At 37.4% G+C, this 17,800-nt stretch overlaps 1 protein-coding gene across 35 annotated transcripts in view; it reads left to right on the top strand.

Moving 5' to 3' along the window:
• The window catches only part of TTC3 (tetratricopeptide repeat domain 3), a 118,322-nt gene that overhangs the window by 71,667 nt on the left and 28,855 nt on the right, over positions 1-17,800 (top strand). For 16 of the 35 annotated variants that reach the window (XM_072740599.1, XM_072740579.1, XM_072740602.1 and 13 more), the window contains 7 exons: positions 2,606-2,652; positions 3,961-4,017; positions 4,523-4,596; positions 5,927-6,106; positions 12,740-13,805; positions 14,771-14,836; positions 15,035-15,184. In XM_072740599.1, coding sequence (XP_072596700.1) covers positions 2,606-2,652; positions 3,961-4,017; positions 4,523-4,596; positions 5,927-6,106; positions 12,740-13,805; positions 14,771-14,836; positions 15,035-15,184 — 1,640 coding nt within the window. The remainder of the gene's footprint in view (positions 1-2,605; positions 2,653-3,960; positions 4,018-4,522; positions 4,597-5,926; positions 6,107-12,739; positions 13,806-14,770; positions 14,837-15,034; positions 15,185-17,800) is intronic. The other 19 variants (XM_025987868.2, XM_025987862.2, XM_072740605.1 and 16 more) reach the window with 2 other exon arrangements.

Genomic DNA, 17,800 nt, shown 5'->3' with positions numbered 1-17,800 from the left:
TCTGTTGAGCTAAGTGGTAGGGTGCTCATAGGGGTGTGTTACACTGATTACACACCTAGTATTCTCATCTTAGATACATTGACAGTATCATGCCAAAATTGCATATTAAATGGACAGAATTTATTAGTAAATGGTTTAATTTGTAACCTTCAAGAATACATTGCCCTGCAGAGGAGGTGATATTTGCAGAATCTAGAAATAGCACATCTGTTGTGGTGAGAAGAGCTTAGAATTGGGAGATCAGGAAGTCGGCTGTGGCCCAGCTTCTTCTCTAATTCACCTCACTAAAAACTTTGTTTTTACTACTGCTTCAAGGTCCCCTCCAGAGCTGGGTGTTAACTAGGAACTCAGAAATGCGTATGCTAGCCCCTGCCCTCAGGAACCTTATATTGTAGAAAAAGGAATAAGGTGAATATTCATTAACTATTATGAGCATCAGCTCAGTAAGAGAGGTCCAGAAAGGGTGCTGGTGGTTTAAATGGAGGATCAAGCTCTCGTGTTCTTCCTGGGGAAGATAAAGCTTCGATGCAGGGCTAGAGTCCGAGCTGTGAACATGGAGGTAGTTGGACAGGTTGACATCTGGGCTTCGAGACAGGGTTGAGGGGAGTTAGGTCACCTGTTCGGGTAGCAGCATGGAGCCCAGAATAGGTTTGGCAGAATAGGATAACTAGTAGTTAATTCTTTAGCTTCTTTTGGATCTTAGTTTCTTCATTGTTGAAGTGATAGGATTTGGAGCCAGTGGTCTGTGTGGTCCCACTTTGCTTCAGAATTCTAATATTCTTAGATTCTAAATTAATTTTAACTTCTTATCTTTGGTACTACATGTGTGTCTTATGGTAACTCTCCCCCTCCCCTTTTCTTCTTCAGCATTCCTCAGCATCTGCTTTACAGACTGTCCAGAGCTAGACTTTTAAATTTCATGCTTTTTTTGAAAGGGCACATTAAAAGGTCTGGCTTTGTACAAAGCTATCACATATTACAGAATTCATATGTATAAGGGACTGAAAAACTTGTGTTTCTTAGGAAGGAGCACATTCAAATACAGATGGCTTTATTTTTCTAGGACAGCTTCATGACTGGAAGTGATGTGCTACTTGATAGCCTGAATTTATTGCCATCAGTTTGCTGCTGCTGGTAATATAAAGCCTGGTGCATGTTTGGATCACACAACAAAATAACTAAAAAGGAGACCCTCTTAGTGTGAATTTTTTTCTGTAACTCAACTGTGCAGTCCATCTGGCTGTGACTGTTCCTTTTAGTCAGAAGCCACCAACCAAATGACCAGCCATCTCAACAGATTTTCCCTTCAGTAGTAGCTCTGCTTCTCACCATTTTCCTAGATATTTTCAGTTTTATCTCTTTTCATTAAATTGATGATTATAGTTCTTAAAACTTCAAAATCCACTGATCTTGTAAATAGAAGTATTTAATAATGTCACCAGTGCTATGATAATTTGGAGGTCCAACCTCTCTTCTGAACTCTGCATACAATTTTCTGTTGGTATTTCTTTGTAGACAGCTAAGACCCCCCCCCTTTTTTTCCCCTAAAATGTCTCTTAAGAGCAATGTGGCTGAACCCACTTATTATATATCCCTAGAAATCTGTTTTTCCTAGATTATTCCTAGTAACATGGTTGTAAATCTTCTATCTAAGCAGGAAACCCTGAAATTATTCTCAATTCTTCCTTTTTCCCGTTACCCTATATCTACTTTGTCATGTGTTCCAGTAAGCTGTATCTTTGATTTGTACTTTCTGTCCATCTCCACTTCCCTATGTCAGAGCCTTAGTAATCTTTACATGATTAGACCATCCTAATAGCCTCCAAACTGGTCTCTATGCCTCTAGACTTTCCCACTCCAGATCTTCGCTTACATTGCCACTAGTGACTCTTCTGGAACATCTGACACCATAATGATTCTGTTAAACACTTACTTCATTTTGCCTACACATTAAATTCACACTATCTACCTGAGTTTATCATCACTCTCCCCATCTGCCCTCCGTGTATACATCTAACTTCTTGAAGATGTCAGAACCTTCCTTGTGCTTTTCTGCCTTGTGACTTTGCTCATGCATTTTCTCCAGCCACGTCCTATTCCTTTGCTTCTTTATTTAAAGTCTTACTTTAATATTGCTTCCCCAGACCAAGCCCTCCCTGACCTCTGCTTGGGCCTTTATCCTTAAAAACTTTATTATTCCATCAGCTTTGTTTCCGTTATATTTATTGAGGCATGTAGCACAGTGGGTTGCAGGTATTTGCCTGTTTTTTTTTTTGTTTTTTGTTTTTTTTTTTGCAGAATACAAGTTAAGAACACAAGTTTACCTATGGCAGGGATTGTACTATGCGTTTCTGTATTCTTGGCACCTTGCATAGAGTTTGACACATAGAAAGCATTCAAATTGTGCTGAATTGGATTTACATTTTGTGATTATCTGTGGTTGTTTTTCATTTAATTGGCCATTTGTGTCATTTGTGTCAAAGCCGAATAAGGAATAGAACATAGTTGATGATCGTAGTATCTGGAGTGGTTCTCTTTAAGGGTTTAGTGTGTTTGGCAGTGTAAAATTATCATCATCTCACAAATCACTGGTGTTTTCCTACAGACAGCCGCTGTACTGTATTAAGGAAACAAGACAGTGGCGATGTGCCGGTAAGTTATTTGATCACTTTAACCTCAGTGTGCTAATCTGTGTTAGCCAAAGAAGAGAGGGGTACACAGGCCAGTGTTTATTACATCACAGCTAGCATTCTAGAACCAAGTCTAGAGGATTTCTGGCTAATGTATGCTAATTTATTAGAAAGTTAATGCCCAGTCTTTCTCTTAGAGCAATAGTCAGCGAATTCAGAGGCTTAAATTAGACAGTGTCCATAAAGTTTTGTAACTAATAAATGTTAATCTCAGAAATAGGGAATGAGTTGCTGAGTCATCTCCTGGCATAAAAATGAAAAGTTATCTGTAATAATTAAAATTTTAATGTTTTGTTCTGTAAGGAAAACAAAGAGACTTTGTTTTGAATGGCTCCAAAGTTAAAATAAATCCAGAGTTTTTCTTAGTAGGTTGTGGCAGTTTTCAAACAGATGCTTATTTACTGATCTTTAGGATCAGACCATCTGTACTTGAAATTTTGTCTTAATCTGCTGTTAAGTACTGCCAGCTAAGTATGGAAACACCTGTAACACAGCCATGGGAATTTTTGTGTTTTTTTAATAAATTTTATTTATTCATTCATGAGAGACACAGGCAGAGGGAGAAACAGGCTCCATGCAGGGAGCCCGACATGGGACTCGATCCTAGGTCTCCAGGATCATGCCCTAGGCCGAAGGCAGCGCTAAACTGCTGAGCCACCGGGGCTGCTCGCCATGGGAAGTTAAATGTCTCGTCAGTCCACTATGCCTCAAAGTTTGGCCACGTGTAGAAGGTCAGAAGGTCTTAGCTTAGTAAGAAATGTCATTAAAATACTAGTAGCATATAACTGGAATTACTGGGATCCCTGGGTGGCGCAGCGGTTTGGCGCCTGCCTTTGGCCCAGGGCGCGATCCTGGAGACCCGGGATCGAATCCCACATCAGGCTCCCGGTGCATGGAGCCTGCTTCTCCCTCCGCCTGTGTCTCTGCCTCTCTCTCTCTCTCTATGACTATCATAAATAAATTAAAAAAAAAAAAAAACTGGAATTACTCTAAAAGACTGATTAATTACTTGAAATAACATAAACCTTACAAATGAGTTTTAAAATGTTGGGGCAATTTTAGTTATTACACCTTTGTTATTGAGCTGTTATTTTCTATTATAAATCATAACACCAGGGCTGACATTCTAAATGTTACTTTTGTTTAGCAGTTTTGTTACTTTTGTTATGTATATTCAACTTGTGGCTGAAACCAGTATGATATCTTTATTTGGAGCTTTGTACTGCTGTTATTTGAGTTTTCATTGTTTTTTCCCCCACCATTTTTCCAGTTTAATTCCGCCAAGATAAAAAATAAAGGCAAGAAAAAGAAGCCAAAAGATTCAAAGGTATATTTTCTATATTCTTGCATAAAATAATTGAATATATAAATTAGAATTAACCAATTTTGGAGGATATTTTGAAGCATTTTTAGAGCAAGACTTTTTAAATATTTAATCTAAAGATTTGTTCCAAGCCCATGAGATAAATATCGTGCTGTTTGTTTTACTATGGATTCTCCTTGGCTCTCACATGTGTAGGGGATCAGACAAGAGGGCAAGAGTTGAGGCAGGAAACAAATATTAGAGGATGAGAGCAGCTGTTTCTAAATTCCACTAAAACTTGTCTTTTTATCTTTGACTTTAAAAAAATTTTTTGAGGCCTAAATGTTAATTTGGGCCTATTTGTAGTTGTTGAAACTTTTATTACTATGTGTTCCTGTTTACAAAAAAAATTTAGATAAGTCTTATATATTGGCAGTATTTATAAAAGCATTCATCTGTTTTAATGCTAATTTTTTTCATGGGATTTTAAGATAGAAAATCATTTTCATTTTTCTGTCTTTTAAACTAGCCTATGTTGGTGGGGTCTGGGACAGCTTCTGTAACACCAAATAATGAGACTATCACTTCGGGTGAAGAACATAAGTAAGTATAATTAAAATGTTTTGCTTCATTTTAACTCCTGTGTTAACTTAGCAAGTGGTGCTAATTTAATGTAATTTAAACTTGTATTTTATTTCCCTAATTTCACTCTCCAAAGATGTACATCTGTTATAACAACCTGATGTGATCCATCTTGGTTGAATTTATAGCAAGGCTTGTCCTCATTAGGAATTCATACAAACTAAATTAAAATCATTGGTCTAACGGCATTCATTAGATAAGTCTAGGAACTTACTATGCACAAGATACTGTGGGAAAATCCTAGAAAATAGTACTTGAAATATTCAGTGAAGAGAATGTCCTATTGACAATTACTAGCATATTTGCTGTAATAATAGGAGAGGAAGATGTTTTGGAAACTGTATATGACGTTGTGGTTTAACCTTAGATATGAGTGATTTTCAGTGGTGTCTGGGTGTTGAAATTAAGTTTTCAGGATATGGATAGGCATAGAAAGAAATAAAAGTAGTGAGTAGCAGTGACTTTTTGATGTCTAATTCCCATACAGACTAGAAATCCACAGATTTTTTTTCTCATTTTTTAAAGGAGTTGTCATAACAACTGCTTTTACACAGTTATTTTCATGGATTCTTTTAAGTGGAAGAATTATTTTGTTAAAATAATAATAGGCTTATTCTTAGACAACGTTTATATGTCATTTACTATTTCATTGGTTTTACGTATATAAACTCATTGAATCCACTCCTCCACCCTAGGAGGTAAGTACTGTTATTATGTCCATTTTATAGATAAAGAGACTTCTTACACACAGTATAGTTGAATGATGTGCCCCCAAACCTGAAGCTTCTAAATAGCAGAGCCAAGGAATTAAACCCAGCAGTCTGGTTTTAGAACTCACACTTGAACTACCACATCTCTTTAGAATGTTAGAATTTTATATTTTAGAAAAAAAGTCTTTTTATTTTAAGTGTCTCAATCTCACTTTAACTTAATAGCAGTTACAATCTTCCATTTTTCTCTGTAACAAGTTATAAATTAATGTAACATTGATACTTTTAAAATAAGGAGTTTCAAAAAATTTGCTCTTGGGAGCAAGAATAGGTAGTTACTTAAAGGTACTTACTCAGTGGTCAGGCATATATATATATACACACACACACACACATATACACACAACATGCATATACACATACATAATACGTATATATGTAGTTATGGAAGGATAACTTTTCTACATATAATTTTCTGATAGTATTTTTTTGTATTGTAAAGCTAAGTAATATGTTGCTGTCTTTATATTTATTTCAGTTTAAATATTCTGGATCACCTTAAAAGTTTATGATTCACAAAGTTGTTTTTTTATCAGCAGACGCAATTCAAATTCTGCAGGGCCATTTGTGGTACCTGACCACCTTCGGCAAGATGTAGAAGAATTTGAAGCTATCTATGAGCAGCACAGTAGTGAATATGTTGTCCGTAATAAAAAGCTGTGGGACATTAACCCAAAACAAAAATGTTCAACTCTGTATGAGTAAGTAGTTTAACATTCCTACAAATAGTATTTTATACGAAGCTGCCAGTTAAAGATCTCAGTTGTTGAATTTGTGTCCCTTGTGCTTATTAAAGGAATCATTTATTGGCTCACAAACCGGGGTTTACAGCCTTTGTCATGTATTACACAAAGTTTAACTGAGTGTTTTTAATTATTAAATTTAGAATTCTAATTATTATGGGTTTTGTCAGTTTGAGCTGCTTAATATAGGTATTTTCTGTTTCTAAAACTGACCTGGTATATCCTAATAGGACCTATAAAATTTCCAGCCATAATTTTTTTTTTTTACTAATTTATTTATTTGAGAGAGAGAAAGAGAGACACATACACACATATGCATGTGTGTGCATGAGTGGAGGTAGGGCAGAGGAAGAAAAACTCTTCAAGCTGAGCATGGAGACTGATGCCAGCTTGATCTTACGGCCAATGAGACCATGACCTGAGCTGAAACCAAAAGTTGGCCGCCTAACCCAGCTGAGCCACCCAGGCGCCCCCCAGCCAGTCTTTTTTTTTTTTTTTCAGCCAGTCTTTTATCGTGAATTCTAAGATACACAGTACTCCTACCTTATTCTTAGTTTCGCTTTTCAGGGTTTCACTTTACCCACAAACAACCCCTGTCTAGAAGCCCATGATCCTCCTTCTGACATATTGTCAGAAGGTCAGTAGTAGCCTAACATTAGATCACATGCCTGTGTCACTCACCTCACTTCATCTCATCATGTAGGTGTTTTATCATTTCACATCATCACAAGAAGGATGAGTACAGTGCAATAAGATATTTTGAGAGAGACACCACAGTCGCATAACTTTTGTAACAGTATTATTATAACTGTTCTATTTTATTATTAATTGCTGCTGTTAATTTCTTATTATGCCTAATTTATAACTTAAACTTTATCACAGGTATGTATGTGTAGGAACAAAACAGTATATATAGGGTTCAGTACTGTCTGTGGTTTCAGGCATCCCCGGAGGTCTTGGTATCTCTCATGGATAAGGGTGAAGTTAAACATTTGACAAGGAGTAGTATAATTATTTGATCTTATTGTTCCTTTGTTGATGGATGTGGATGTTTAGCATCTTATAAGTCCAGTGATAAGTTAACAAGTCTTAGTGGGGTGGATAAAATAATGGAGTAAAGAGTTCAAGAAAATCTAGGAAGCAGTTAAGCTTTTTGAGCTTGATATTATTAAGGTATTGCTACCTTCCTTAAGAAATGAGGGCTAAGGGATCCCTGGGTGGCGCAGTGGTTTAGCGCCTGCCTCTGTGTGTGTGTGTGTGTGTGTGTGTGTGTGTGTGTGACTATCATAAATAAATAAAAATTAAAAAAAAAAAAGAAATGAGGGATAAAGGCAGTGTCGGTGGCTGCAGCGGTTTGGCGCCGCCTGCAGCCCAGGGCGTGATCCTGGAGACCCAGGATCGAGTCCCTCATCGGGCTCCCTGCATGGAGCCTGCTTCTCCCTCTGCCTGTGTCTCTGCCTCTCTCTCTGCCTCTCTCTCTGTGTTGCTCATGAATAAATAAATAAAATCTTTAAAAAAGAAAAAAAAGAAATGAGGGCTAAGACCTACAATAGAAAATTAATTTAAAAGCTAGCTATTCTCCCAGAAAACCTGTCACTCATCCATAATTTGGTCATTCCTTCTATCCTCCCCAGTTGCATTATTCCTGTTCAGTCTAGTTATGCTCCTAGATACTTCTTCATAGTTTTCTTTAGAGTTGAAATGCTGAGCAAATTCTGTTTCCAGAGAACGCTCCTGGATGACCATATGGAAACAGCTATAAAACTATACTAGTATTTCTTAAAATATGGTGGGCTTTGCTTCTGGCATCTAAAACTGAAGCTAAACTGTGTCATTTTGAGGACCTTGCTTCTTAAAGAATTTATTACTGTTATAAGTGGGAGGAAATTAACTTCGTGAGGAAAAAAATTAGGCTGATTTGTATTTTGAGATAAAATTTCAAGTCAAGGGGATCCCTGGGTGGCGCAGTGGTTTGGCGCCTGCCTTTGGCCCAGGGCGCGATCCTGGAGACCCGGGATCGAATCCCACGTCGGGCTCCCGGTGCATGGAGCCTGCTTCTCCCTCTGCCTGTGTCTCTGCCTCTCTCTCTCTCTCTGTGACTATTATAAAAAAAAAAAAAAAAAAAAAAAAAAAAAAATTTCAAGTCAAATTGCAGGAAGTTACACATCAAAATGGTTGTTTCTTTGAATTTTTGAAAGTAGACATGTGATAATGAACTTAATGATTTTTTTTTTAAGATTTTATTTATTTATTCATGAGACAGAGAGCGGCAGAGACAGACAGAGGGAGAAGCAGGCTTCCTTCAGCCTGTTGTGGGACTTGATCCCAGGATCCCAGGATCACAACCTGAGCCAAAGGCAGATGCTCAACCACTGATCCACCAAAGCTTTCCAAGAATGATTTCTTTTAGGGGCACCTGGTTGGCTCAAAGGAGTGTGTGACTCCTGATCTCAAGGTTGTGATTTCAAGCCCCAACCTGGGTATAGAGATTATTTAAATGAATAAATAAATAAAAACTTTAAAAAGAAAAAAGAATGATTTCTTTTAGTGGCCAGTGGGCAAAAGAAATAAAAATGAAACTACAATTTTGTATATGATAGGAAGGTAGAGGAGTAGAACAATTATTAGACAAGGAATTAGGAATACTGGGATAACTGCTATAAACTTGATCTTGAATTAAGTATTTCACTGTGAAGTAGGAGAGTAGACTGATAGATGTTTAATTGACCTGATGCTTCTAGTTCTAGCGTTTTATGATTTTAGGTAGTTGAAGCAAATGAAATTTCAGTGGGTAGTATTCTGCATTTAGCTTTTCCTAATACCTCATTAGGGGTGTTAAGTATTTGGCCAGCATTAATTAACCACTTAGGGTTAAGCAGTGTGAAAGATTGCAGAAAAACTAGGAGATACAATCCTTTCATGCAGCTTGCAAGTAGTAGGAGAGCTAAATTGATGATTGGTCAGGTCACAGTGTATTGCAAATAAAATTACTTTATGAAATAACAATCATGAACTTGGACAACAGTGATTTTTTCAAAGGACCACAGCCAGAATACTAGGTTGGGGATGCCTTCTGAAATGTTTTCTCCATCCTTATCCCTTGCCCATGTGCCAGCAGTGACGTGTAATGGCACTGTGGTTGGTATGACTAACCATGACCATTTCAGACACTAATGGTCGTCATCCAATGACAAAAATATATCTACATACATACATAACATAAGAACTATTAATATCTCTGGTATAATTAGCTTTTTTTTGTTTTAACTCCTATCACACACAGTGTGCCTCATTTTTACCCCTGGTTCTGAAGTACATAGTCTGAGACTTTAAACAAGAACAAGCAATGATGAGAGCGAAGATGAATCTTGTGTAACTGGGTGGAAGTTGAGTCAGTCTCACCAATCCAGTTGTAACTCCATCTTTCAGCAGAGCTTTGGCCTCTTTCATGTCTGCTAAGCAGTCACACCAGTACCAATGTTCAGAGTGCACTGACGGAGGGACTCCAACCCGTGTGAAGCACTGGATTATGAAGAAATTGTATTTATGCTGTTTGGACCCAGTGTTTATCTTACAGAGATGATTTTTCAAGGCTAGAAAGATGTATAGAGTTAAAGTTCATTTCGTGTTGCATTTCAAATAATAGTGACTATAAAAATTTTATTCGCAGTATGGTTATAAAATGGTTTCCCTTTGGGCTAGGGACCCAAATTAAGTTAAATTTTGTTCTACTTCAGTGCTTGAAAAAATCATTGCGAAAAAAAGAAAGGAAGAAGAATTGATTGCCACTTAGCCAGTGGAAAAATGTGGAGGCTCTCTTTGAGAAAAATTTTTTTGATTATAAAAGTAATAATGTAAATTAATATGGAATTTTTTAAAAATAAAGGAAAAAATTATGAATAATTCTATCATCCAGTTATAAGTACAGTTAATTTTTGGTGTATATTCATTCAGGCTTTTAGAATGTATATGTATAAAACATAGGTCTTAACATTTATAAACTGATTTTACTATACACTCAGCTTTGTCATAACCTTTTTCACTAAAAATGCATATAGTGAGCATCTTTTCATATCCTTGACTGTTTTTCAAGAACGCAACTTTTATTAGTTGCTTGGTAATCATCACCAGATTTGCACTATCATTGACATTGCCAGCTATTGGAAAGCTCATTGCTGAATTACTTAGAGTGGTTTCCTTGTAGGTAGTCTTTGCTCTTTAGTTACCCGTTTGGATTTAAGTGCTTTAATCCAGGTGGAAAAGCTTTGTTTTTCAATGATTCTCTTCAGTATTCATCATGAAGAGCAAAAAGTAAATACGGGTACACCATTCATGAATTATTCTGCTGTTGCTTAATGGCAGGTAAACACCAAATGTGGAGGGATCTCTCTTCAGAGAGATGGTAGAGCCAGAGTTACAGCAGTCAGCTAAAATCCTCAGCAAGGGTTACTGTTTCTGAGACTACAATGGTTTCTTTTTACCTCACTCTCCTTCAAGCCTCTGATTTTAGATTTCTCATTAAAAATGAAGTTTGAGGGGCAGCCCCGGTGGCTCAGTGGTTTAGCGCCGCCTTCAGGGCGTGATACTGGAGACCCGGGATTGAGTCCCATGTCAGGCTCCCTGCATGGAGCCTGCATCTCCCTCTGCCTGTGTCTCTGCCCCTCTCTCTCTCTCTCTCTCTCTCTCTCATCTCTATCTGTGTGTGTGTGTGTGTGTGTGTGTGTGTGTCTGATGAATAAATAAAAATCTTTTAAAAAAAGAAAAATAAATAAAATAAAAATGAAGTTTGAGGGGCACCTGGGCTGCTTGGTTAAGCAGCCATCTCTTAATTTTGGCTCAGATCATGATCTCAGGATCCTGAAATGGAGCCCCGTGTTGGATTCTGTGCTCAGTGAGGAGTCTGCTTGAGGATTTTTCTCTCTCTTCCTGTGCCCCTCTCCTTCGGTTCACTCTTGCACATTCATACTGTTTCTCTCTCTCAAATAAATAAATAAATAAATAAAATATTTTTAAAAATAAAAGTGAAGTGTGATGGGAATCTTAAAGCAAAGACATCTTTTTTTTTAAATTTTTTTATTTATTTATGATAGTCACAGAGAGAGGCAGAGACATAGGCAGAGGGAGAAGCAGGCTCCATGCACCAGGAGCCCGACGTGGGACTCGATCCCGGGTCCCCAGGATCGCGCCCTGGGCCAAAGGCAGGCGCCAAACCGCTGCGCCACCCAGGGATTCCCACATCTTTTTTTTTTTTTAAAGATTTTTTAATTTATTCATGAGAGACACAGAGAGAGAGGCAGAGACACAGGCAGAGGGAGAAGCAGGCTCCATGCAGGGAGCCTAATGTGGGACTCGATCCTGGGACTCCAGAATCACACCCTGAGCTGAAGGCAGGCACTAAACCACTGAGCCACCCAGGCGCCCCAAAGCAAAGACAGATCCAACCTGCTATCTTGCAAAACAATATGTATGTTATAAAGTTCCAATTGTAGAGATTATTCTAAGGGGAAAATAGTCATCAAAAAACCCTTTAAGTATTTAGAGCAGCATTGCTGACAAAAAAGTAGTAGCATTTGGTCTTCAAGCTTCAGAGTATCAGTTACCTTGAATAGAGGTTAAACAAAAATAGTCCTATGCCTTTATCTCCAGCCACATCTGCACGTAAAGTGGTTTCTTTTGTTTCAAAACAAAAGATGTTTTGAATGTTTTGTGTTAAATGTTTTTACCTTCCTCTAAATAAATTGTCTTCTTGGCTAGTCTCAATTTACTAAGAAAATCCCTTTGGATATTTTTGCTCTGGAAAAAGCAAATCTTTTTGGTGGTGTGTGGTATATGTCTTTCTTGCTAGTTATACCACTGTTACAGACTGAATATCAAATTCAAATGGAAAAGTAAGGCTCTTTGAGGCAGACACAGAATGGGAACAGAAATTAGCCCCAGAACTGGAGTGAGCCCCAATCCAGAACTGGTAGTAGATTAAAGGATTGCCCCATTACTGTGTGTCTGATCCTGTACTGTATTGGTTTATTGATCAGACAGGATTAATTTCAGTACCTCTAAATTATTGAATATTCTTAAACAGAAAAATATTAAGAGACTTACTACAAAAAAAAAAAAAAAAAAAGAGACTTACTACATGCAAATTCCAGTTGGATTTTAATGAAATTTCATCTCTTCTCATCTGGCATTCTTGTTATGTTTAATTAATTTTCTTTTCATTCCTTTTAAAGTAGATTGTGTAATGATGTAATTGAAATTTATAAAAGAACTTTTTAATCCCTTTTTGGTTTTTTTTTTCAAAAACATTTTTAAGGATTATTTTCTGAGAAGTAAACAAAATTTTGCTTTTATTTTTTTATTTATTTATTTTTATTTATTTATTTTTTCAAAATTTTGCTTTTAGAGTATCCTTGATTGCAGTTAGCTTTTGTCACATTTAACGTGAATGTAATACATTTGTTTGGGAGATGTTGAAATCAGTTGGAAGTGAAATTGTATTTTGCTTTGGGAGAATTGTGGGGAAAATAATTTTTTTCAAATGAACATATAAGAGCACTTCCTTATAATAACATGTGAACATAATTTTTTTTCAAGTTATTTCTCTCAGTTGTTGGAGGAGCATGGTCCCTTGGACATGAGTAATAAAATGTTCTCTGAAGAATATGAATTCTTCCCAGAAGAAACTAGACAGATATTAGAAAAAGCTGGAGGTTTGAAATCTTTCCTCCTGGGATGTCCTCGTTTCGTTGTGATTGACAACTGTATTGCTTTGAAGAAAGTTGCTTTACGGCTCAAGAAAAAGAGAAAGAAGAAAAACATTAAGACAAAAGTGGAAGAAATTTCAAAAACAGGGGAGTATTTACGAGTTAAACTACCACTGAATCCAACTGCTAGGGAATTTAAACCAGATGTAAAGTCCAAACCAATGTCTGATTTATCTTCAGCAACAGTTTCTGAGAATGTGAAGCCCAAACCTGTAGCTACTAATTCTCCTAAATCAACTTGTGAAGTTATGAAGCCAAGACCAGTGTCTGATAATTCTTCTAGATCAGTTTCTGAAGATGAGAAGCCCAAAGAAGTCTCTTCTGATTCTGCCCAACCTGTATCTGAGGATGCAAGTCACAAGAGAGTATCCTCTAATTCTCCCAAACCAGCTTCTGAGGATGTGAAACCAGCCTACTGGACTCAGCCCCATTTGGTCACAGGATACTGTACATACCTCCCCTTTCGGGGATTTGACATTACCCAGACACCACCAACATACATAAATGTGTTACCGACTTTGCCCCAGTACACTAACATTTACACACCTCTGCCTAATGTTTCTTCTGAATATCAGCTGCAAAGATCAGTGCCAGTGGTGCCGTCTTTTATAGCCAGTGAAAGACTAGATGAAAGTGCTAGTGTGTACTTTGAGGGTCATCATTTGAATGCTGAGAATGCTCCTGGGAACCAGATTGTCCCTAAAACACAGATCCTTCAGGACTCTATGGAAGTGTCAGTGAAGACAGAGTGCAGCACAGATGGTGCTGATACAGCCCTTAGTGAGTCTAACAGATATGATGGTCACTGTGGAAATTCTGCCAACAAGTGGGAAGTAAATCCAGAAAAAACCAATGAAGTAACAAATACTCCACATACACAAATGGTTGCCATACAGGTAAGACTTGAATTAGAAAAAAGTCATCCTAATACTGAAATTTTCCCTCTCATCTTTTCATTGCCCTTAGGTTTTACTAAAATTCTTTTAAATTATTGGCTTAATATTGGTTATGAAGTTTTTGTCCCAAAATGTGTTAAAAATATATGAACCCTTTTGTAGGGCATGATAGGCAACCCAGAAAGAATTCTGGGGTCTAGTAAATAATGTACTTCTTCCCTAACCAAGTTTTGTACCAATTGGAAAATAAGATCAAGGAATCAGCAGATGGAGCCAAAACATTACCTTAACAATGAATAATGGCATCATAAGGATGATGTGGTTTATTTCTGTACTTGAAGCCTATGCCACACCAGCTTACCCACCTAGTTACAGCAGTGCTGGACTAGGAAGCCTCCCAACTTGGAGTGCTGCCCCACAAGACCCAGTGCATGGAGAATGAAGGGAAATGTACTTTTTGCACAGATGGCCCCAAAAAAGCAGAGTCTGGGCTGTATGTGACCAGTTTTCCTACCAAAACAGGGGAGGAATGGGGGAGTTAAAAGACAATCAGGTGGAGAGAAACGAGAGCTGCAAATGAAAGTTCCTACCTAATAAGCATATAATAAATTGATGTTCTCCTATAGTTTATGCTATAGAATATGAATTCATTAAACCCTTGTTGGCTTATCCCCCTCCTTACTACATTTCCTGTTTTCTAGAAAGCTTTGAAAGAACATGTTAAAAATAATGAACCAAAGTCATTTTTATTACATGATAAAATAATAAATTCTACGTGATAGCTCTTTCGTTACACAAGTATTTGTAGAGAGCATGCAGCATTACTGAAATTGTAAAAAAAAAAAAAAAAAAAAAAAACTTGAAAAAATGTGGGCATGTCTTAAAATGTCATTATATGATGGATTTATTTATTTTACTAGAGCAATTGAGGTAAATTTAATTTGAGTATTTGTTTTGCCCCAAAGGTGTCTTGGAATATAACACATCAAGAAGTCAATACTGAGCCATCTGATCCTTTTGAGGCACAACAGGTAAGTCAAAATGAATTATCATGACATTTCCCTTGTAAATTTTTTTTTTTTTTTTCCTGAGAAGCAGGACAGCCCAGGGTCCCTTGTAAATTTTCATCTGGCTTTTATTCCTCTCTATTTTAAGAGACTGTTCAGAACCAGATCAGAAATAGACATTTTAAACTATTTTTAATAGTTAATTTTGTAATTTGCCTTTAGGGAGATATTTCACAGATTGAGAAGGAGTTCCAGGTTTTACAAGAGCAGCTTAACGAGGCATGTGAAAATTATGAACAGAGAAAACTCAAGGGCTCAGAAGAGACCAGGGATCTGGAAGAAAAATTGAAAAGGAACTTAGAAGAAAACAAGGTAATCCTGTCTGAAAGTTAGTAGCATATGTTATGATCAGAAGGTCTGTACTTGGGTAACCTCAGCTAAGCCACACCACATTGGCTGAGCAAAGGATTTCTAAAGTAATGCCTACTTAAATTTCTCTGTGACATACTAAAGTGGCAGTGTTTTTACATGTTTTAGAACCTCCACATGTTGCCATCTAAGTAAAGGGTTATGAATTTGGGTTTTCATTTTTTATGCTTCAGTTTACTTCCTTAACTAGTTTACTTCATTAACTAAACTTCTTTTCTGGGATCCCTGGGTGGCGCAGCGGTTTGGCGCCTGCCTTTGGCCCAGGGCGCGATCCTGGAGACCCGGGATCGAATCCCACGTCGGGCTCCCGGTGCATGGAGCCTGCTTCTCCCTCTGCCTGTGTCTCTGCCTCTCTCTCTCTCTCTCTCTCTCTGTGACTATAATACATAAATAAATAAAAATTTAAACTTCTTTTCTGATGACTAAGTTTTGAGTTAATCCTTATTTATATTGAGAAGCAGTGTAGCATTAGCAGTTCACAGTGTGAGCCTTGGGGTCAGACCGACTAGGTTCAGATGTAAGCTGGGCTCCATACTAGTTCTCATTCTGAGCAAGTTATTTAACTTCTTTGTGCTTGTTTCTGATCTGGAAAATTTGGTGGTAATAGCTCCCATTTCTTGGGGTTAGAGTAATACTTGTGAAGTACTTAAAACTGCTTGGTGCATAGCAAGGGCTCTGTGAGTATTGCCTGCCACTCCTACTACTGTCTTCATCTCACTGTTAAGAAAGTATAAGAATAACACATGGAGCTTAGGCTTAGTAGATCTGTAACATGACTTAGAACATCTTGAGTCTATTGATCTTGAATTCCATTAGCTAAAATAGATTACAGTAATGTGTAACTGGTTATTAGAGTAAGACTAATTATTGGCAAGGCCAGATGTGAATTGGTGGGGAAATGGAATTGTAGATGTAAGGGTATCATAGTCTGTTTCTTTTTTAAAACTGAGGTCTTCTGTATAGGTGTAACAAAGGGATATTAGTTAATTTAAGAAAGGAAGGATTTACACTTACTGGGGAGTATTACGAGTATTATGTAACATGTAGAATTGTTGATTCACTATCTTACACACCTGAAACTAATATAACATTGTGTGTCAACAACACTTCAGTTAAAAAAATAAAAAAGGAAGAATTTGCTCCAGGAGTCTGGATCAGTACTGGGGTACCATATTCAACAGAAGAAAGTTAGCTTTGTGGGACCTTAATCCCACAAATTGATTTATTGAGATTCAAGTACACTTGGCAGAAAAGAGTCAGTTTGTAAAGGTAACTGTTATAACATTCCTATTATAACAGTTATAACATTCCTGTTACAACTTGTTTTCACTTGGGATGGGACTGAGGAAATTTGAAGAATGAGAAGAATTAGAAGGAACTATACTTTTTGGTCAGTTGTCTGGTTGAATGAGATCTTCCTAATTGGGAGAGGAGGAAATGAGCAAAAATAAAGCTCTGCATGATGACTCATAGAACACTAATTTGAATAAGCTGCTTGGGGGGGGGGGGGGCTTAACAAAATAAAATACTTTTATAAACTATTACCTCAGTAAAATTCAGTTTTACTAAGTTTGTATAAGAATGCTTGTGGCCCCCCCCCCGATTAAATGAGGAGAGCAGATTTTCAGACTGCCACTTAAGGTGGGCATCTGGTGAGTGAGGTTTTGTTCTCACAGGCTTGTCCAGCTTTATAAACTGCTGGTCTGACTGGCTTCTGTATTTGTGCCGTTTATCAAGGCATCTTTGTATGTTTGACCAAGAAATGGGCAGTTAATCTGGCCCACAGGCAGGAGGGCTGCAAGACAGCAGCAGCTCTGACTGGGGCTGAGTTCCTGAACACTTTTTTTTTTTTACCTTCACTGAAGCTCTGGGTCTGCTTTCAAGTGGTGGTTCTTAAGAATGTAGTCAGTCTGTGTTAAAAGAGCCATTATTGAGTCCCCAAATTTCAGGTCTGGTAGGTTGTTAGACTGACTTCCCATATCAATTGTAGACCTGTTTCCTATCAGGATAAGTTGTTCGTCTTAGTTTTTAGATAGTTGTCCACACAGGAGCAGATAAGATGTAGCTGTGGCCTTTTCTTTGTTAGTCAGGATTATGTTCATAATTAGCTTATGGAGAAATCTTTTATATAAACATAAAAAGACTTTTTTGGCTTTTATTGATCTTTCCCATGGCCTTAGACCTTCTAGTCACTGAGGTTTCAACTAATACTTTTACTTGAAAGTTGCTTGATACCAGGTAATGGATGTATTAGATGCAACAACCTTTCAGGCTACCTGGGTGGAACTCAACACTCCCATCTCATACCTTTGTGACCTTAGTTCACTCAATCTCTTTGACCCTCAGTTTCCTCATTAGTAGTACAATCTCTACTTTGTAGGTTTGTGAGGACTCTCACAGGGTATTTGGACAGGGGTGGGGTGGTTGCCTGGAGATACTAAGTCTAGTAGAAGGAAGAATTGTCCCACTTAAAATGCCACTCATGCCCCTACTGAGAAAAACTGTTTACAAAGCAGTTAAAGAGTGCTTAGCACTTAAAAAGCATCAATAAAAATCTGA

Source organism: Vulpes vulpes, chromosome 15 (genome assembly GCF_048418805.1).
Source record: "Vulpes vulpes isolate BD-2025 chromosome 15, VulVul3, whole genome shotgun sequence".
NCBI lineage: Eukaryota > Metazoa > Chordata > Mammalia > Carnivora > Canidae > Vulpes > Vulpes vulpes.
The sequence above is the reverse complement of the archived record's forward strand: the minus strand, read 5'-3'. Positions and strand labels throughout refer to the sequence as shown.